Consider the following 22,992-nt stretch of genomic DNA (forward strand, 5'->3'; position numbering starts at 1 on the left):
AGATTTCATTCCGATGTTAGATTTCACTAATCTAGCCTCAAAATCCGACTTTTACATGGCACTCAGGTACATGCACTGTTATTATACGAGTACGCCACTACGAATGCTATGACATATCACTAAAATGATGATCTTTAATAAATCTAATAAATCTTTAAGTCTTTATTTATTAAAATTATTTTTATTAGAATTGGTTTGCGATACGTTACCAGCCTTTTCAAGTAGTGTTTAATCAAAAAAAAAAAAAAAAAGACATATTTAAGAAAAAAACTCAACAGTAGGTTTGTGCACTGATAATAATATAATAATGTAACTTCAAATATAGCTACTCCAGTTTGTGTGTGTGTGTGTTCGTTTTTATTATTATTTTTATTAAATGTATATTTACGGTATTAGGATATGTTAGCTTCAAGGTGCATTTTTCAATTTATAGTAATAAATTGAAAAATGCCCGGATTCGTTCAGGGCGCCACGAATGCAATGTGACAAAAATTGGCATTCAGTTAGTTTGTTGGTGTTATACTGTGGTTGGTTTGTTGATTTATTCGGTCGCCATTATAAAAATAAATGAAATAAAACAATAATAATAATAAACTACTTGGCTACTTATGTAAGTACTGATATGATTTAATTTGAATATTGTTATTTTATTTTTCAGTAACATGCCTGATTTATGTAATGCATACAACGAACGTAATATTTACTCTCTACATAACAAATTCCCTTATATATTTGGAGTGACTTTTATATCACACTTTTTATAGCTTTTGCGTCCCCCCCCCACTCTAAATTTGTCTATTTATTGCAGAGCCTTAATCCATAAACGCAATCCATGTCACTTATGTTATCTAGAATTACTTTAATCTTCTCTCCTTCATTTTTTTTTTTTATTATTATTATACGAAGTCAAAATTGAGTGTCATAGCTGAAGCTGTGCAAACCAAAATTCTGGACATACAGTGTTAATTCAAATAGAGATTAGTAGTTCAAGATTATGTTAAATCTAGGGAATTTAATTCATAATTGGCGTTGGTAGCATGCACCGGTTCTAGGCTGGGAACAACGCATTGTAAACGCAGTCGCAATTCTCAACGCACGTGCCGCAGAGCCATCTGCGAAAGCACAAAGAATATTGATATTGCACTGGCGAGGATTACGGGGGGGGGGGGGGTGGATATACAGCAGAAGTAACTAATGCAATCAGGCCAGTGTATTATCTCTTCTGTAAATTGGATGCGTTCTTCTAGCTAGTTTGACTATTTTGCGAGATGGAAAATCCTTCCAGTTCCGTATTAGACCGGCTAACTCACCTGCATCTGAAAAGGCCTGATAAAGGTTCATCTCCACGGAATGAGCTGCGAATTCTCTTCCCCCCCCTCTCTCTCTCTCTTACCTGTGTGTGTGTGTGTGTTGCATAAGCTAGGCTGCTTGGGAAAGTGAACATTTTCTGTTTGCATGTATTCGTTTTGCAGTAATTTAACATAATGCTTCCGTTGTTTGTGTGCTAGAGGTATTGACATCTCTTACGCATAGCTGAAACTAATTGGTAATTCTGGGGAATGAGTAGGGAACGTAAATTCAGTTCTAACAAAATCGCCTGCTGAGAAACGGCGAAGAGCTTATTAAATTCCATGCACTTATTCGCATTCTTCCACATATTGGGAATTAGATAGCGATATAGGAGCTTACAACAGACTGCGGCATCAATTTGTGTCAGTATCAGACATCAATTCATGTTGTTCTATAAAGTTAATGATAGTGGTAGTGTGTGGAGGTAACTCCACGAAATCCTTGTCCTTGAATACATCACTTCTATAATTAAGGAGAATATCACGACGGAATAAAAACAAATAAACGAAAACAGTATACTGGAATTCGGGTTTTGCAGCATCAGAAATGTGCAATATTGATTGTTGTCTGACATTGAGTTACCAGTGTAAATTACTTCACTGTAATAGTCTTGTATTCGTAAGTTTGTTTCATTCTTTGCAACAGTTATAACTATTTCCGGTGATAGTGTACTGTTTGTGTTTACGCATAGCCGTAATTTATTTTTTCTCCATCGTGGTATTTTTCTTATAGAAGCGATGCATTCAAGGACAAGGATTTCGTGGAGTTATCTTCATGAAATCCTTGTCGAGTCTATAAAATACGCTCATGATGGAAAATGCATTTGTTAAAGATGTGTTGACATCATTTTCCATTGTTCTCAGCCATAGTAAAAAAAAAAAAAAAAAAAAAAAAATCTTAGAAAACTGTGTTAGCGGTGTGTACCTAAAACTAGCTATCCATAAATTAACTATTTTATGCGCCTTAATCGTGTGCAAAAAAATAATTAAAGTTCCGAATACACACTGTATTTTCATTTCTCGTTTCATCATCTACCCATCTCTGCACAATTAATATGATCACTAGACCTAAATCTACTATAGCATCGGTACCATATGCTAAGTTATCCAAGAAAAGCAATAATATAATACAGGTGAATGTTGCTTAACCGCTTTTACAGCTAAGCAATATTTGGTTGCATTCTTATGGTAATTTCCAAAACTAGATCTGCAGAATAAAGATCATTATAGATTATATATTCTAATCAGCAACGAGAGGAACTGTTTCCGTTTCTTTTTAAATTATTTTTTCATTGATTTCAGAGTTATTCGATCTTTCATTTAGGCAAGTAGGGATTTTTAAGCTGCAACTCAGAAAATCTATCGAAGACCTCGCACTATTTCAGACAGTAATACCAATCGCGGAGTTAGGAACACTGGATGACAGCAAATGTATATCGTACACTCTCGTCAGCAGTGGTGTAGTTAGAGCTTTTGTCGCCCGGGACGGTCTCTGAGGTTGTCACCCCTCTCAATACATACCAAAAATACTACAAAAAAGTCAAACGACGTATAAGGAAATAAATTAAAATTCAATATTTATTTTTTAAGTAAAACTTTAATTTTAAGATTCTAAAATGTTATTTTCTTGCTTTTCTGTTAGCAAAATGATGACATTGACAAGTCTATTTCATAATAATGTAGGTAATTCTTAATCTATTTTATTTAGAAAAACTCCTCACAACTAGCAACACTTACAGCAATTTGTGAGGAAAATTCGCAGTAGTATTACAATATTTGGAAATGAGTTCTCGAGACTGTTTTTTAGAATTAACTGCGAAAGTTCAAAAAGGTTCAAAGTGTCGCCCGGGGCGGATTGCCTTCTACGCTACACCCTAGTTACGCCTCTGCTCTTCAGCCATAAGTCTACGAATCATCAGTGAAATTAAAGTCAACCACTAGCAATGGCGAACGGTGAAGACTGTTGCCTACTGATTTATAAAAGTTGGGTCCAGAGATTTCTGTTTGCTTTATTTGGAGAATGAAAAAGGCATTAGAATATTTTATAAGATGTTGCTATCAAATTCATTTTAGGATTAGTCTTCGGCTTTTGGTGTAACTAGCTCTTAGCAACTAAGGTTACGAAGCCAGCTGGGGTGTCTGTTTTACTGGAAGAATAATCTGAGTCTTTCCCACCAAAGGATTAATGTCGGATCCTACTACCGACGAAGACTTTAAATTCATAGGATATTTTCTTCAAATGAGGTTCTTTTTGTTGCACAAGTCTACATGTTAATAACTTTAAACTATTTCCCTTTATAAATCCGGAAATTTTTTTAAAAATCTGTAATCTAATAAGCATATTCGTTTTTATATGTAATTGCCTGAAATTATAAACATTAATATGTTCAATTTGCAATATTCCTTGTACTACCTAAATCGATAAGATATAGTGGAGAAAATCGATAGGACGACTGTTCAGTCATATGGTCACGTCCTTCATTTGAAGTACGACCGAACAGTCATATGGTCATACGACAAACATACTGATAAAATACTCGATACAATGTACAATATTGTACATTGTATCGAGTGTTTCTCCGCAATGGTAAACATGCCCTGTATCGAAATAACGACCATGGTGGATACGAAAACAAAAAATTCCGGTTCCGTTGAATTTTGAATAATCCCATTAGTATATGATCACATCAGCAACATTTATCCACACCGGAGTCCACTTTTTGCAATCTGTTCATTGAGCAGTGGTCAAGAATAGCAGATTTGAGGATTAACTCTTTTCTGCGGTTTGTTATAAGCTAGTTTGATTTATTTAATAGGACCAGGCTATAATTGTACCTTAATTTTTATATACCCTCCACGTTTTTTTGTTTGTAACTCATCGCATGATTATCTGAACTGACTCCAGTTTTAAATGAAACGTAATCTTTGTAAATGTAACGTGATTGTAAGAATCCTGTCAGTATGACAGGATTCTTATTCGAGAAACGCGAGAAGGAATGAATTCGAAGAAAAGAAGAAAAAAAATTTAATATATTCATCAAGATCTTCAGTCATTTTATTAAGTCATTTTACAATTTGTAGATATATATGCTCGAAATCTGTTTCAATGTGTGTGCAAATCCTACTTATCTTAATTTTTCCTTACTTTTTACTGTTTTCTTTTTAAGTTTATAAAATTTATTATTTTTTCTCCACTCTTTTACAGATTATATTTTGCGTAAAAACCCATCTTGGGGGGAGGAGGAAGAAAAAAGACAGAGACCTGTAGAATATCAATAATATAAAACAAGCTACAGTATGTGAATTATGGTAGTAGTCACCTGATGTTTAAAAGTGAGTTCCTCAAATTACCTCACCTGCAACAGAGGAGAGTTTCAGTAGCTCTTTATTCAGCTGATGAACAGTTTCTATTAGTTCACCTGGTCCAAAGTCTACTTTAGGTAAATTAATGTAAGACGCTGCTGAAGTGCGCAGAAGTTGTTCGGACTGAGCTTCACAATAATCGATATCCTAGAAGCATGGAAAAAAAATAAAATAAAAAATAAAAATTATATATATATATATATATATATATATATCTTGTTTAAGTGATAATTTGTATTTGCTTTTCAAAAATTAATTGAAAACAATAAAAATACACTCACAAAGTTGAGCTTAAACTAAATTAAAATTGTAGGTTTCATTCAAAAAGCACCTGGAATTGCCAGTCAGTAAGACACTTCAAATAAGCTCATCGTATTATTATAATAACACCATCAATAACAATGCGGCATTTAGTGTTTGTTGCATCTCTTATTTCAAGATCCGGAGTAATTTGTTCAGAAGCCAGTTGCTACAATTTCCAATAATCTCAGACCTCCATCACCAGAAGAATGCAGAGTATAGAAACTGGATTGTTTGGGGGAGGGTCATAACGTTTGGATTTTCCTAACTCGAACTAGACTTGAAAATTTCGTCCTGAGACGATTATCGCCTAATGTAGCTGAAAATGTCTTGTAAAATGTGCCGTTCGTACAAAACACCTCCGTAGCTCAATTGAAAGAACAGCAGAACACTGCGCCCTTCAAGGAAAATATCTAATTTCGATTCTCATGGTGACGAGAGGGATCATTATATGGGTTTTTTCAATGGAAGGTGAGTTAGCTGATCTCATATGGAGGTATAGTACGCCCACAGATACGAGACCCTTCGACACTTCTGCGCATGTCAAAAGAAGTAGAATCCATTCCGATAATAGGGTAATCATTCCTATTGTGGATTGAGTTGTTTATTATTACACATCGGAAAATTAACTTCTCTTTTATGATCATTGTAGTTATTAAAGTGGTAACCATTTTGCTTGTATAAGTTGGAAATTTTTACGTATAAAGCACGTGATTTCGCGTGTTGGTGACCAATTCGTACATCGCTTTATTTCTTTCTCCCCTTCAACATGAATTGGCCCTTCTTGGCAGTCTTCCAACGACAGCTCTCGCTTATGTGGTCGGACTATAGTAGGATTTTTTTTTTTTTCTACCGGAAACTCAGTTTTTTATCCCGCGGCCAGACAAATCGGCCATAAGAACGCACGCAATTTACAGACGAAAAAACTGTTGTTAATGATGGTTGTAGGCATTGATGGTAGTAGAGAATTAAGTAGTAGGTTAAACGGTGAGATGTGTGTAATGAAGTAGGTAGAGTTCCTTCACATGATCTTGAAATTGTCACGCAATAATAATAATAATAATAATAATGAGAGCTGCGTCTCTTACAAGAAGATCTGAGGTGGTTGCTTCGTCCATTGCACTGGCCTTGTTTGTAACGCAACATCAGTTCCGATTCCCATTATCCTTTTCGTTTGTGATCGTACTAGATAACTTCCTGAATAAACCAAATATAGTAGAATATAACAAAATTAATTTCATAAATTAACAAATTGTATTAGATGTTTCGCTGGCGACTTAATCTACATTCTGAAAGTACCAAAAATGTACGATATCCTCGCTAAGTCACGTAACAAAATGACTTAGTTAAGGAAATTACGTGCTTAGAACTGCGTCATGCGCAATTGTTTCTTCGTGTGACGACGGCCTGACAATTTATTACAGCTGTTTAGGATGAGACTATTTGCTCAATTGCAGTTTCTAGAAGCTTGGGGTATTTCTGCTCCTCTCATTGAGTCTCTTTGGGATTAAAATCCGAATCCGTCTAGTAACTTATAAAATGTTCATATCTGACATCATGTCAAGGAATTAGTCCGTTCACCATCCTTATCTTTTGTAACCGAATTTTCATGATATAAGAATGTAATGTAGTAAATTCATAAAAAGGAGTAGCGTTCTATTGCTTTTTAAACTCTCTCTTTCTCTCTCGAGTAGTCAAGATTTTATAAAATATTTCTGAAAATGCGTTAAAAATTATTTCCCAACTAATATTTCTGGTGGATCATCGAATGTAACTTATTAATTTTGTTATTGTTCACTGCATGCATAGCTACGTGGTTTATTGTGCTAGTTATACATATCTTGCTGTGCTCAACTAGAAATTTGTACGAAAACACTAGTTATCCTGTTTGGTCCAATTTTCGTAAACATTATATATGTCCCTCTTCTTCAACTTTTTGGTTCTGTCCACTGCTGGACGAAGGTCTCCCCCGTGATTTTCCAGATCACTCGGTTTTCTGCCTCTCCCATCCATCTCACTCCTGCAATTTGTACCAGTTCATCCCTCCACCTTCTTCTCGGTCTTACTCTTTGTCTTACTCCATCCATTGGTCTCCACTCTATGTTTTTCTAGTCCATCTCCCGTCACTGCATCTGGAATATGGCCAGCCCATCTCCACTTAGCCTGTTTAATGTATTTTAATATCCATGACACCTGTTTGAGATGTTATCCACGTATTTGTCTTCCTATCTCTTAATGTTATTTTTAGCATACTTCTTTCCGTGCGAGTTGTTCTCAGCTTTTTGTTTAGGGCTTTTGTTAAAGTCCATGTTTCTCCTCCATATGTTAGGACAGGAAGTATGCACTGGTCGAAAGCTTTCCTTTTTAGACTCATAGGGATGTCACTTCTAAATATAATTAAAAGAAACACACGTATTAAACACAGTGAAAATTATTTACTTGTAAATATTTCATCCGAAGTATCTTAGGACATCATCAGTACAGTAGGATTAAACAATAATAGGAATAACATACAGTTAGGGCGCATGATTACAACAGAATCTCATTAAACGTGCGTAACGTGTTACAGAAGTAAAAAAAAAAAAAAAAAAAAAAAAAAAAAAAAAAAAAAACACTAATAATACCACATTCGTCTTTTTAAACCTCAGAAACTGGCCTCTCTCAACACGGAATTGAAAATCCAAGCCATAGGATCCATTGGGAAAATTCTAAACTTTTACATAGATCTTTATATAAACATGAACGTTTATATAAAGAAAGTTCTAAAGCCCTACTACACAGACCGAATTTAAACCGCAACGAAGTTCTTACTATCCCTGAAGTATGGGAAATTGTCATACAAAATTGTGTAAAATAATTATTATTAGTTTTTTTTTTAAAACTACTGTACTGATGATGTCCTAAGATACTTAGGATGAAATATTTACAAGTTAATAATTTTCACTGTGGTTAATACGTGTGTTTCTTTTAATTATGATCTCTCCACAGGTTTCGTTATTTAAAAAACTTCTGAATATGTCTCTCATTTTCCCCATAAGCCATCCATGCAAGGTGAATTCTTCGTTCAATCTCTTTTCTTTGGCATTCCTCAAAGGATAACAATTGGCCCAAATATACATATGGAGTAACTTGTTCTATTTCATGGTTTTCAACTTTGACAGTTCTATGGTTAATATATTTATTCATCATTATTTTTGCTTTTTCTCTATTTCTTTTTAATCCAATTACTCTGGAGGCTTCATTTAAATGATTTAGCCTTTCTTCCAGATTTTTAACATCATCTGCTATTAGGACAATATCATCTGCAAATTTCAGATGATGCAGCCTTTCTCCATTTATGTTTATTCCTTTTGTTTCCCAATCAAGGCTTCTAAAGACTTCCTCTAGTGCAACTGTAAATAATTTGGGAGATATGGTGTCGCCTTGCCGGATGCCTTTTTGTATTGGGAACTTTTGACTGTTTTTATATAATTTAATTACAGAAGTTGCATTATTGTAAATATGTTTTAGTGTTTCAATATATGGTTTCTCAGTTCCCTGGGTTTCAAGTGCTTTTAGTGTTGCAGATGTTTTAACTGAATCAAATGCTTTTTCGTAGTCTATATAGGCCAGACATAAGGGTTTATTGTATTCAATTGATTTTTCAATGAGCTGTCTTAATGTGTGAATATGGTCCAAAGTGTTATAATTCTTCCTAAATCCAGCTTGTTCACAAGCTGAATTTAGAAATATGTCACTCTAATAGTCTTTAAAAATTATTCATTCATTCCAGTGGAATTCATATGCAAAATTTAAAAAAAGTTCTGAATTTTATATGTAGTATACTAAGAAAACGTATTTTTTGATCCAAAAGCAGCACCAACTGAAAATCTGGTCAGAATTGTGAGGCTGAATTCATTTTAAATATCCAGTAGGTACGCGAAGGCTAAATCTCAATTTCCAAGTCTACTTTTGTAAAATTATTCTACAAAAAGTAGAATGCAGAATGGTGTTTGATATTCTTTACTTATTGTATTAACGCTCAGCTGTGTCCTATGCTTTGGTTACTGCTTTTTCATATCTTCAGCTCTACTTTTTAGAGTAAAGTAGCTTTAATCATTTTGGCTGTAATTTTAACCAAATGGGATTTTTAAATTAGCTTTTCTTGCCGGTGTAAAGAAAAATGTTAAATAAAATCTCCGCGATGAAGCATATTACTATTATTTTAACCATGCACGATTACGAGACCTTCATATAACGTTCATTCTGGTGACCAGTATAAGAATTAAGAGGAGAGTGACAGCTGCCTACTGTATCTTATCTAGTATTAGTTTCTCAGTTATACACCAAACTTAACTGTATTTATTATTATAATATCATTACAGTTTGGTTCAGAAATAGCAATACGTTGTTTTTTATTATTATGATTCGTATGCTGTGGCTGTGATGCTGCTTTGTTTACTAATTTATGCAACCATCTGCCAATTACATGTTAATGTAATGATATTTACCTTCGGTTTGTTTAACATTTCCTCTCCAGAAGACCAAGATCGTTTGTGCGCAAAGCTTGCTCTTTTAGCTGCCCATTTGTTGTGACGACCTTTTACCCCATCTTGCAAATGAGCTTTTTGTAATTCGGTATGCAGTTTAACTGAGGATACATCCCGATGTAGAAGTTCCCAGCGTAATTGGCACACTTGTTGTGTTCTTTCCGCTAATGCTTGCTCAAGGTCGCGGGTCTGAAAGAGAAAAAACAAGTGATTAAGTGGTTTATTTTATTTTATTTATTTATTATTTGTTAAAGCAATAATAGTAACATACTAATTTTGCCAAAAAAAAAAAAAAATCTGGATAAGATATTTTTTTGAATAGTTAGATGAATAGTTAAATGAATATTTAGAAAATATTTAGACATTTCTAATGCAATTAGCAATTCTCCTTTGAGGTCGATATTTTTTACATTCGAAAAATGATAAAAATGATAATTATTTTCCGTATTTATGGAAAATAAAACATGTTACATTCGTCAAACTCTATGAGACGCTCCCGTGAAGTTACGTCAACTTCTTCTTCCTCCTTTCTAGTAATAGGCCTAATGGCCTGTTACAGTCTCTTCCCATCTTTTCAAAGGCTGTCCTCTATTCCTTCTCCTTTGAGGTCGATATCTCTGTATCTCTCTGGGGAGTTTTCCGTAACTCATTCTTTTAACTTGATCTTATGTCAACAGATAGATGGATTCATGAGAAAGGTAATGATAATTAAGGGCATCAAAAATGCGCTTAATTATCATTACCTTTCTCATGCTAGCATGTAATTATTATTATTATTATTACGGGCAACTCCAAGGAGTCCTTAGACTCATTGAGGGAGGCCCTACACATCATGTCAAGACCTATCGAACATTTGCGCAGTATCTATCATACTTTGCTTTGAACTCATTCACAGTCATGGCACAACACACTCTGGCCACCGATTTCACTTATTCACCAATTTAATCGAATTTATAGTAGCACGAAACTTTCAATATACAACACTGATATCGAATAATATCCTAATTAGGAACCATGAAACTTCAGAAGAAAAAAAATATATATTTATATATAACTCGGGTTTTTCGTCCCATAAACTCAAGAAAATCTACTGTAGAACCCATATTATTTCAGACAGTAACATATCCTATTAGGGTTTTGTACCAAGAGATGGCAGCACTTGTTTGCCGGTCTCTTCATTGGTGACCGCCTATAATTAGTGATAGACGTGGGCCAGCTATCTCTGATTGGCTACCGGTAGAGATTGAACTGGCCACTCAGTCTCCAAAAGCTAGATACGGTTTAAAGTCCGCACCTACTCCCTATAAGGGAATAAAAGGCATTAGCTTATTATTATTAGCTTTAATGGGTTAAAGTAATGTATGTAAACGTCACTTACGCAGAGTATGTGCCAAGTACTTGATCACATTTGTAACCATGTGTTCTAGGCAACTATTTAAGAATGAAGAAGGAGGAGACTGTCAATGAGATGGATTGATTGTGTGTGTGTGTGTGTGTGGAGTGACTGATCTTTAGAAAGTTGAAGCCTCCAGAAAAGCATACAATGGTGATGTGCCACACTAGTTCACATGGCAAGGACTGGTGGGGCACATCACCGAGCATATGAGTGACCATAGGCATCTGTGGATATCCAATAAACAGATGGATGGATGGATGGTCAGTAATCATCAATAGTGTTGATCGCAATTGGAAAAGCAAAAGATGTTTTGGAATTTGATCAAGGCCATATTGCGAATGCCTGTCTTCCTGGAGTCACGATCTTGAAAACAGCAGGGCTGATTGGTTTCTCAATAGGAAAGGTATCTTGGATATTTAATCAGTGGAAAAATAACCCACATTGCTTGTCTAAGAGACATAACTATGGTCTTAAGAGAGTCTATCGTCTGAGAAGGCTTGTATGGACAAAGATAACTTCATGAATGAGGAAGGAGCAAACTGTCAATGAGATAGATGGATTGTGTGTGTGTGGAGTGACTTATCTTTAGAGAGTTGAAGCCTCCAGAAAAGCATACAACGGTGCAGCAATTGACCGAAGTACAGTATTTATGAAAGCTGTTTCCGACCCATATCTCACCAAGCTATGAGTAGGAATTGGCAGTCGAATGCCTGTATATACGGAAACCACTGATTTCCGCGAAGAAACTGTCGCCTATCAGGTATCAGGAACACTGTCACTCACTGGAAGACTGGGGGAAAAAAAGTCATGTGGTCCAACGAGTTACGGTACATCTTGTTCTGTACCGACAGTAGGCAGAGAGTTTGGTGGGAGTCCCATGGAACAATGAACCCAGCTTGCTTTGTAAACATAATTCAGCGTTCTGGAGGCAGTGGTGTCATGATGTGGGAATGTTCTGTTGGTACGGAACGAGTCCCCTGATATTACTGGAAGGTCGGGTGTGTGAATATGTTGCTGATCAAGTCACCGATTTTGACTTGCTATCCGGAAGGAAGGCTGTTTCAGTTGTTCAGCAGTGGTTCAACGAGCATTAAAACAACTTCCATTCTCCCCTGGACACCATATAGCCCGGATCTGAACTCCATTGAGAAAGTATGGAACATGTTAGAAAAACAGATCCGGGAATAAAATCATTTTCTGCCAAATCTGAGTTTAAAGGACTGTCTGGTGATTGTTTAGTACGTTCTAGACGTAGATGCAACCAACACCTTGTGCAATCTATGCCAAACCGCATATGTGTTGTAATTCGGACTAAAGGAGGTTCAACACGGTATTAAATGAAAGTTTCTAATTCAGTGGCCGGTATATGTATATTGCAGTGTTGGGCTGTAAAAACAAGTTTGTGTGCATATTTATTTCTTGTAATCAAATCCACACAAATTGCCAGCAGTGTTTCGGTAATATCATTTTAGAAAAAATAACTTAAGACGAAGATGTCATTTTTGAAAACTCAACGCCATGAGCTGCAGTGCATATGCGGCGAGTGAACTTCAGACCTGAGCTGTAAGACAAAACAGAAGTGAAGTATAGCAGATTAATTTAATTGGATTGTTTTATATTACGGCTGACGCAAAGTATACGTAGTAGATAGATTTTATTGTTCAATGTGAGACCACTATAGGCTAACAGCCAGACTGGTTTGGGTGGGATTCACATAGAAAAAAAAATTAAGGCTGTGAGGCAGTGTGATATGTCTGTTAATTGCGTATTTTTCTGTTTGGTTGCGCGTTTTACGAAAAAAAAAAATGCTCTGCCACCTCCTTATGAGTTTCACTAATTCTTCAGTTGAAAAACCGTCATAAAGGTGTCTTGTATCTTCGACGGGATCTAAACCAAGGCCTTTTCAACTAAAGAACAAGTGTCGCGACGTCCTCACAATTGTGCTAAGGAAGCGTTCTACAGCAATCAGTGTACGTGTCGTGCGGAGATGCAATACTTGAATGCCCTCTATATACACAAATCGTTCGTCATTGCTGCCAACTAACTTGCGAATTCATTTGGCATATATATAGCCAAAAAAGTTGAATAGTGAAATCAATGTGGTTTGATGTTTCCACCTTCACTATATTTCCTATAATAAACCAGAACACGACGAATTAAATCCGTATAAATCCATAAACTTCTTAACCGAGTAATAAGTCAACAATGAAAGGGATCTGTTGAGGTACCTGAATAGTATAAAGTGTGTTTCCTGGTAGGAGGACTCGGAGTCTGCTTATTCCATTAGAATAAAAGAGTGCTGTAACACGTAGCATTATCCATACCATAATGCAACATTTCCGTTCATGCACACAGTGTAACTAGATTGATTTCCGGAGCTTAAATGCGAACATTAAAGGAGACCATTATAGAATATCTGCATGAAAGTGGTAAGAACTAAATGCCTTTTTTATGAAAATATGGTTCACCATTCCGAGTGATTTCAATACTTGTTTGGATGCTAAGTCACTTGGTATCATGATATCGCTGTTTCAATCTAAGACTTAACAACCAACTAGTGACACTAGGTTCATGTTTCTAGTTTTCTATCCAGTACCTGCATGTGTAAGGTTATTCCTAGGGTTAAGAGTCGAAAATAGTTTTGATACTCTCCTTCAGAGATGGTTTCCTCTTTCAGCAAAGCCCTGATATAATTTCTCTTTTCCAAATTAATTATGCCTATATTCGTCTTCCTAGCTCATTAGTTATATAATAGTCTCAATAAACATTACATATAAAATATAAAATTAATTAGGAGATAAACTTCAGTTCTGATATAATACATGATATTTTATAATAAAAAATCCTCATCAAATGTCATGATTTTTAATCAAATAAAATATTCTAATGGTAGCGGTCAACAGTATTATTTATGAAGAAATTTTTGAAGCTTAGTAAAATATATTGCTTAGAGATTAAAAAGTTGAATTGCCATTAGCTATTTGTTCAGTTTTAATCTCTTTAGAAATTCTTCAAAAAATTAACAAGATCACATATTGAATTTACCTGCTGGAGAAGACTAGCTGAGAGATCATGCAACTTGGCAATGTTAGCAGCATCAAACGAGAAAGCCCTTTTGGATTTTTGTCCTTTTCCTGTGCAGAGTAAAAAAAAAAAAACGAAAATGAATAGTTAATGACATGTTACATTAGCAATCCTGTTTTAGAAATACAGTTTTGTTAAAAACCAAAATAGAGAAGTGGAAGATAACTATTTCAGATAATTTGCTAACGTCCTAACAAAATCAGTCCTTTTGAACATATTAAAATCTAGTTAGATTCAAATATGAAATCGTTATTGGTTTATTCCTGGTAAAATAAAAATAAAATGATTTTTTCTTAAAAATAAAATTGGAGTGTTTTATACCTTTATTTAAAATATGAAGTTAAGCATCATAATGGACTGCGTTATTTGGAATTATGGCTAAAGCAGTAACACCAACAATTATAACTCTAAATCCAGAGTATTATGTCAGTTAATTGCATGTGCTCTTGTGTCGGTTTGCCCGTATGAAAAAAAGACTGAGCTAAAGTGGCTCTGCTTCTTAATGGATGCTGTATATATTCCTTAATGTACTTAATAAATGTCATCATTGCTTCATTAAATAAAAGTGCTTAAAAATATCTGCTTTTTGAATGGAAACTTATTATCCTTTCTTTTAATATTCTTCATTGCTCAGTTCAAGCCTTTTGGGACATTTTCTTAAATGTTTATGATTTATTACAGATTCGGACTGCACTTATGAAAAAAAAACCTATTGCAGGCATAAACTAACATGGCATTTTGGGTTGGTTTTCTGCTTGCTCTCTGATGAGAACTACTATTAGTTGGTTCGATGAGAGGTAGGAGGATTTTTTTCACGGAAACTCGGGTTTTTTGGCCCCCAGAACAGGCAAGCCGGCTTCGTGAACACATGCATCTACAGGCATAGGACTAACCACCTTATCTTCAGGACAGGTACGGTTTGGAAGGGCTAAGACAGCTCCGTAACACGCCACTAGGCCTAATACTTAAAAAGGAAGAAGATGATGATGATGACAACTGTTAGACAAATGAAACCCTAAGAAAGCCACTAATGAATAGGTTTCTGGATCCAGAATCTACATTTATAAATAGAGACTGGAAAATTATTCATGTTTCTATTTTAATTAGTCCAGCCTAAGTCCAGGGAATTTTCAGATAGTGATGCCCTGCCAGTAATAGTGAAGGAAAGCTGTGCAATTTTTTTAAACTTGTATTTTAAACACTAACAAAAATCATCGAGCCATCTCGCTTGAATTCGTTTCATTCGGATCATTTACAGGAGGAAAACGCTTCTAAATTCTATAATGACAATAACTCCATTCTTGCCGGATGGAATTTAATAAAACTTGTTATTTAGAATGTAAAGTGGAATAATGTTTCATATGCTGTTTTGGTTTCAAATGGATCATTTTTATTGACAAAATTTGTGAACCAATTTGAAATGATAATATTTATTTCGCATTATATTCATATAATTAGAAGAAATAAAATTATACATCTGCGGAACATCTAGAAATAGGTAGAAGTTTTAAAAACCGCGCACTGACTTTTTTACACTCCTTGGAGTTGTGTAAAATTCCCGCCATTCAATATATAGCTCTTTGAATAACATTATAAACGTAAGGATATTTCAGCAATTCAAAATTCACCTCTGATCAATCTCAAACATAATTATATGTAGACAACTATAAGTCTGTTAACACTTTCATTGCCAAGCTGAAAATTGGAATTTCGTGTGGTGGCCAAATTTTTTTTAATTTTTTTATTTAGTTAGCGACGTCCACGCGATAACCCGTGATCGGCCGTTTGGTGAGAACTCGCATCACGCGATATCGCTTGATTGGCAATGAACATGTTAAACCAATCTATATTTAGTCATTTGCATACAGAAATATTTTAATGCAGAAATATTTCATCTTATAGCCAGCATAGCCCTGTTGCGGTTGCGTTTCTGGCTCCATCATTTTAGTCCTGCAGATGGAAGACTGTTATATGTTCTATTCTGGGTGCCAACTAGAAGACATTTTTTTCAGTCGGTTCTCGAGTTAATCGATCTTTGATTCAAGCAATTAAGACTTTATTTCGCAGAAACTCGGATCTTTAATCTCCCCTGAACGTAGAGAAATCGACCTTAGAACTGATGCTATTTCGAACAGCAGTACGAGTTAGGGTTCAGGATCACGCTATGGTGGCAGTTATTTGGAGAAAGCCGTCATCGACAACCATGAGCTCAGCCTTGGTGACAGTAAGGATGAAGATTGACTGCTTATTGATTTCCAATAGTTGAGAAAAATTAGGTTTTCCATAAAATGGGATACATGACTAATTCCAGTGTCCCATTTTTTTGTACTGCAGTTTTGAATTTATGCAATATATTATTACTTGTAATTCTCGGCGTGGACTTTTCATACTTTTACACACACACCCATGAGTAGATTATAAAAATGCCATCGACAGCCATGTTTTTTTTTTAAATTCAAACATTATTAAATGTTTGAATTTTCATTATGGCTCTTCACAGAGATTTTGTAAGAAAGTGTGCTATACTGTAAATCTCCTAACGTTGTAATGTCAAAAGTTCTTCACTCAGTTATTGATAATGGAATATTTCATTTAATTTCATATGGTGATTCAATGACTGTGAGCCTCCTTTTACGGGGAGATACGGGGCCACCTCAATCCCCCCTATTTTTTTGTATCCGGGCTTGGGACCGCATAGCTGACAAGTCAGACCTATGGCTGGAGGGATTGTCTTAAGTATTCCTGGCTGTATCCGTGTGTGTTCACGGGGCTGGTTTGCCTGCTCGCGAATGAAAAACCCCAGATAAACTGGGGGGGGGGGGGGATACCTGCTGCCCAAGACCGACTAACTTGGCTATGGCTGAGGAAGATCCCTAAGCTCCTCACCTCGTCGACGAGAATCGAACCTAGGACACTCCTTCCACAGGCATATTGTTGCGAAGCGCATAGCCACTAGGCTAACCGCGCGGACAATGAAATATAATTTTGCTATTCAAAGTCATTGTTCTTTCTCCTTCCGTGAATTCAAGAATCATTGAAGTAGTACGAGTGTGTATGCCTGGTTGAGTTATTAATAAAGATAGCAAAATTATACTGGTAAAATGCGCCTATTTGCTATTTCAGTTCCAATATTTCCAAATTCTATCGCAAAAGTATTTCATATATTTCGAGTCTAACTGTAGTGCATTGCTTTTCATTGGATTCTTAGTAGCTCAGTTTGGTACATGACCGTAGGTTAAAAAAAAAAAAAAAAGTTAAAATTAATTGTCAAAATACATCATCGATGCGCTGGTTCCAGAGTAAGTCTCTTACTTCAGAAGTGGGAGGGAAATTGAACTGTCGCGAAGCCTCCATTTTTATATGTTCGCTACAGAAGCAGGAAAAGTTAAAGATTATAAAAAAAATTGTCACAGCAAGGTAAGTTAACTATGTATTTTGTTTTAATTTTCTTTCAAATCTTCTTATCTATTAGATCAAATCTGTTAGATTTTGTATAAAAATTAAATCAGTGTTAATATTTTCCTTATAATAGCCGTGCAAGACGTACTAATTAAATATTTTACTATCAGTCAGTTTAACTAAGAGATGTTTAATAGCTTACATAACAATTCCAGGAGACAATTAAATAAACATCTCAAGAAGCCACGTAGCTAGCACCCTTACCCTTAGCAAATACTTAGCTAAGCACCTTTTATAGTGTGGCAATTTCGATAATTGGTAAAATATTCTGCCATTGGCGACTTTGGCAAATGCCCAAGGTTTCCCACACCTCTGCTTTCAAGAATGATGATGGAAGCAATGGCACTTGTAATGAACTTTAAAAATGCTTATTCAAATTTAAAAATATAATTCTCAATAGAACCAGGCACGTGCAAGACTTGTACAATATATATATATATATATAATTTTATTTGGGGATTTACGTGATGAAATAAACTGCTTTGAATGAGTATCACATAGAACGGTGTTTTTTTTTTTTCATATTAAAAAGAATTAAAGGCGTACAGGTATATAGATGAGCAAACGTACATAAGTACTGTACAAACGTACTTTGAAATTATTGATTTTTGTTGGCTAAATAGGTCAGAAGTACACACCGTTAACACAATACAGAAATGGGTTGACAGAGAATCTATATTTTTCAATAAATAGCATGGATTTACTAATGGAAAATCATGTTTGATTAACTTGCTCACATTTTATAACAATGTAACTCTGAGTTAGACAAAGGGAAATGCATATATCATGGTATTTTTGGACTTTGCTGAATCTGTTGATAAGATTCGACATGGAAGGCTGTTGTACTAGTTAGCGGATGTGGGATTTGATTATAAATTACTAGTTTGGATAAGAGGATGGCTGAGTGACAGATATCAAAACGTAGTGAATGGGGGGGGGGATGCGAGCCAACAATATTTAATGTGACTAGTGGTGTACTGTAGGGATCAGTCCTTGGTCTATTGCTGTTCAATCTCTACGTTATTGACATTGGGAAGGATTTAACAGGTGACATACAGCTAATTGCTGAGGATGCAAAGATAGGCAGGGTAATCAGGAATGCAACTGATATGCAGTACTTGAACTATTGTGCACAGATATAGCCTCTTGTTTCCGAGGTGATTCTGATACGCTGGAGAGGGTACAAAGGAGGGTGTTAAAGATGATCAGGATATGGAATGCAGATGCGGAGCGATTGAGAATTTGTGGACTAGACCTTAGCAGACAGGAGAAAGAGGGAGTAATATGATATACCTACAAACTTCTGAAAGGATCATAGGATACCAGTAAATGGAATTTTTCATTTTATGGAGGGTAGGGAGAGGGTATCCATAGAAGTTGAGAATGAATGCATTCAGGAAAGAGGTGACAGCTAGATTTTTCTCTCATAGAGCGGTGCGTGACTGGAATGGCTTGCCTTCGGAGGTTGTGAGTGCAAAAATAGCGTGAATGAATTCAAAAGAACGTATGACGTGGTGTGAGTAATATGCGACCTCTTGTAATAATAATACTAATATACTGATTAGTCTTTGACTTCCGCCATTATGGGTTTCAAATTCTTCGAATTCTTCGGTCTGTTCGACATTGTCATTATAGCTTCGCGATTGTTAACGACTGAACAGGTAGATATAATAGGATTATACTTCAGGCAAACTAATCTAGCTCTTCAGTATGTTTAGACTTTCCCCTTTTTTTTGTACCTAAGCGTTTCCGTTTCCACTTTGTTTCTACCCTTATGGATTTTTTATGCTGTTATGATTAAAAATACATCAAGAAGTTTCTACTATTTCACCACATCCGTTTTCATAATCCCGGTAATCGTAAGAATAATATACACATCTGTCAACTAGTAAGAGACCTGAATTCAGCGGGGAGGGAACTTTTTTTTTTTTTTTGCTTAAGGAGACCCTCAGGTTGTTCTCTTAAATATATATATACTAGTGTATATATATATATATATATATATATATATAGAAAGTTTTTTACCTTGGGTATATACTATGTTAAAGATACCAAGCAATTTTATAAGCTAGGTTTTAATCCTTTTTCCCAAATAACAAACAGACAAGTAAGTCAAGTGTTTGCGCCTGCACGTAATGCAAAACCCTGAGGCAACTCGTGGTAAAGATGGAGTAAGCTCCGATCACTTTCCTTAGTATTTTCCCCTAATGTAAAGTACACCCCCCCTTGCGGAGATGCATCATGCTATTCATTAAAGGCAAGGCCCACTATCCAGACTGGTTTCGACCTTTATTGAGGTCTCATCAGTGGGAGCTAGACCTAAAAATGCCAAGGTTGAAGTAATGCAGAGCTTATAAATTTTACTTATAATAAAATTTCTTGGTATCTTTAACATAATATATACCCAAGGTAAAAAACTTTCTACATTCTTACTCTCATCCTGAGATTTTATTTAATAAGGTCAAAGCACCTTGTGGTAACTTGTTTAGGTAAAATTTATAAGCTCTGCATTACTTCAACCTTGGCATTTTTAGTTCTGGCTCCCACTGATGAAACCTTTAAAATAAAGGTGGAAACCGGTCTGGGTAGTGGCCCTTGCGTTTAATACATAGCGTGCATTAGGGGAAAATACTAAGGAAAGTGATCGGATCTTATTTCACCTTTACCACGAGTTGCCTCAGACTTGCACTACGTGCAGGTGCAAACTTGACTTACATGTCTGTTTGCTTACTTGGGAAAAAGGATTAAAACCTAGCTTATAAAATTGCTTGGTATCTTTATATATATACACACACACACACGTGTGTGTGTGTAAAAAGGCACTTATCAATGTGCCTCGTCCTACATGGGATTCGATCTAATTAATCCTTTCTAACGCACGGTATTATTTTTCGCGACTTCGCTACAGAGGCAGGCTGCAACATAGGACACATAATACATGCCTCCTGGAAAATTGATCTGAGAACATATACAGATGTTTTTAATTGGAATTATTAAAAACAACGAACGGCTAGTATAGTTATGTTCGGTAATTATGACTATTTTCGAGTAGGTCTGTTTAGCGGAATTAAAAATCCTACTTCACTACTAGAGGGAAACCCAGCCACTTCCGCATGAGATCAGCTACCTTACCTTCAGTTATATATATATATATATATATATATATATATATATATATATATATATATATGTGTGTGTGTGTGTGTGTGTTCAAAAAGTGCTTATCAGTGTGCCTCGTCCTACACAGGATTCGACCTAATCCTTTCTAAAGCAGGCTATTGTTTCTCGAGAGTTCGCTACAGAGACAAGCTACAACACAAGACACATATACAATCACTTCGACTAATTCTAATGACTGAAACTAACTCTGATATTAATAACGCGGAAATGATGGAAGGCAACGGATGAAAGAGATTAACAGTGGTCTCCACAGAAAATTATCAAATCATATCCGCTCTCCCTCCCAGGTTTGCGAACTCTCCACAGTAGTTGATAATTTGCTATCTGATTTATGGTCCTCGTTACCTGGCGAAGAGTTCCATCCTAAGAAGCTCGAATTCCACAGCATCACGGATATTCGTGATTAACTCTTGGTAATAGAGACTCGAAATGACTTATAAGAGTGCCATGTTTGGGTAGTAAAGGAAGATTCCTAATTATCTAACACACTGAAGGTAAGTGTTATAGGTTTACAGCCTTTCATTATATATATAGTGAAATTAAATTACTTATATATATATATATATATATATATATAGAGAGAGAGAGAGAAAGAGAGAGAGAGAGAGAGATTAATTAGTTGGGACATGGTTTTAGAATAATTTACCTGACTGTGAACGGTTTGACGAGGAGACGGTTCCCCATGTGCTGGTTTCTTGAAGCTCTTTCATCTTTTCCAGTAATTCTACTGTCATTTTCGTTTGTTGATCGTAATGATACTTGAAGCTTTCCTGAACAGAAAATACAGTAAATCGATTTGAACACGAATCTTCCGTTTTCATTTTTGTCCTTTTAAGTAACAAAAAAGATACACAAGCAAATACTGACTTCTAATTGTAATTAAAACATTTGGTTATACCGTATTTACTCGAATATAACTCACCCTCGCGTATATCTTGCAACCCTGGTTTTACTTTACGAAAAAAAAAAAAAAAATTAAAACGTTTCGCATATACCTCGCACACGAAAAAAAGTTTAAAACTTGAAGGAATAGATAGTGAATACTGTTATGGCAGTTTCAGATATTTTGGAATTCGGTTGAAGAGAATCAGCATTTCAACTCAACATTCGTCGGCTTGCCTTTGTCGTTGAGTCGCGCGATTTTTGTTAATACCGCATCAATCATATGCACTATCTCTACCGGTCTACCACTTCTGTCCGTTTGGCGCTCCGCTTTCACTTCTCATTAGTCATTCGTGAAGGATTGTTCGTAACTTATTTAACGTCTTGTAAATTACTGGTAATTTTTGCTGGAAATATAGAGAACGTTCAAGTTACAGTGCTGGTTTTAAACTCAAAGATCTTATGATTACGAAATGATAAAATGACAAGCAATAATGAAACTGTTTTAATTACAGAAGCATTGTCGCTAAAGATTCAAATATATCCCGTGATAAAAGCATAAATAACATTGATAATTAAAATTTAAATGCATTCATTTTCTAAATGTGGCCAATTATAAATTATAATGAATACTGAGGATTTAATTATAAACCTCAATTTAGTTTTTTTCCTGAAAAAACTTTAATTTTCGAAGATCCCGCATATATCTCGCACCACGATTTTTTAACTTTAATTTTGGAGTTATATTCGAGTAAATACAGTAGTTACAATTCAAATATGCTTAAAAACTGAACTGATATTTAAAGTTCCATATTTCACGTGATGGTCCAAGTATATAAGTACATTACGTACTTCCTGAGCTGTAGTAAATTAAGACCTTAGTTATTGTGAAATTTGGAAGATAGAGGGAGACAGCCTTAGATGGAAACATACAAATGAATGGGGGGGGGGGAATCTCATAATCATATAATAATTCAAGTAATGTTATGAATATTTAACAACACGAGTGCTTACTATGTAAAGATAGTGTGATAGAAGTAATGAATTTAAAAAAAGAAAAGAAAACTGAGACTAATGTGAAGATCGCCTTACAGCAAAGTTAATAAATACATAGTAAGGACAAAAGCGAAATATTTGAAAGATCACGAATCAGTGAAGTCCTCGTCCATCCACTGTTAGTTCTGGCATGTATCGAACACACGCAGTTATGTTTTTTTTTTTTTTTTTTTTTTTTTTTTTTTTTTTTTTTTTATTAACTCTTTGCCTGTCCTGTGCATCCTATGTCATACTACTGGCGCTAATCTCAGATGCTTGTGCATCACATTTTATTTTTTTTTAATTGTATGATACAATCATGCAATTAAAGTAAAGTTTTGTATGAAAATTTGTACGATTGTATGATATGATAAAAAAAATTAAATCTGCATCGCTTGTGATGTCCAAGCGTCTT

General features: G+C 35.2%; 1 protein-coding gene across 2 annotated transcripts in view; it reads right to left on the reverse strand.

The window, feature by feature from the left end:
- Window positions 1–22,992, reverse strand: part of LOC150104252 (uncharacterized) — a 125,363-nt gene that overhangs the window by 13,714 nt on the left and 88,657 nt on the right. For both annotated transcript variants that reach the window (XM_090396256.1, XM_090396255.1), the window contains 4 exons: window positions 21,307–21,430; window positions 13,983–14,071; window positions 9,503–9,730; window positions 4,706–4,859 (listed from right to left, as the gene is read on the reverse strand). In XM_090396256.1, the coding sequence (XP_090252382.1) occupies window positions 4,706–4,859; window positions 9,503–9,730; window positions 13,983–14,071; window positions 21,307–21,430 (595 nt within the window). The remainder of the gene's footprint in view (window positions 1–4,705; window positions 4,860–9,502; window positions 9,731–13,982; window positions 14,072–21,306; window positions 21,431–22,992) is intronic.

This window comes from Typopeltis vanoorti, chromosome 8 (genome assembly GCF_054136105.1).
Source record: "Typopeltis vanoorti isolate ZY-2024b chromosome 8, IOZ_Tvanoo_1.0, whole genome shotgun sequence".
Taxonomy (NCBI): Eukaryota; Metazoa; Arthropoda; class Arachnida; order Uropygi; family Thelyphonidae; genus Typopeltis; species Typopeltis vanoorti.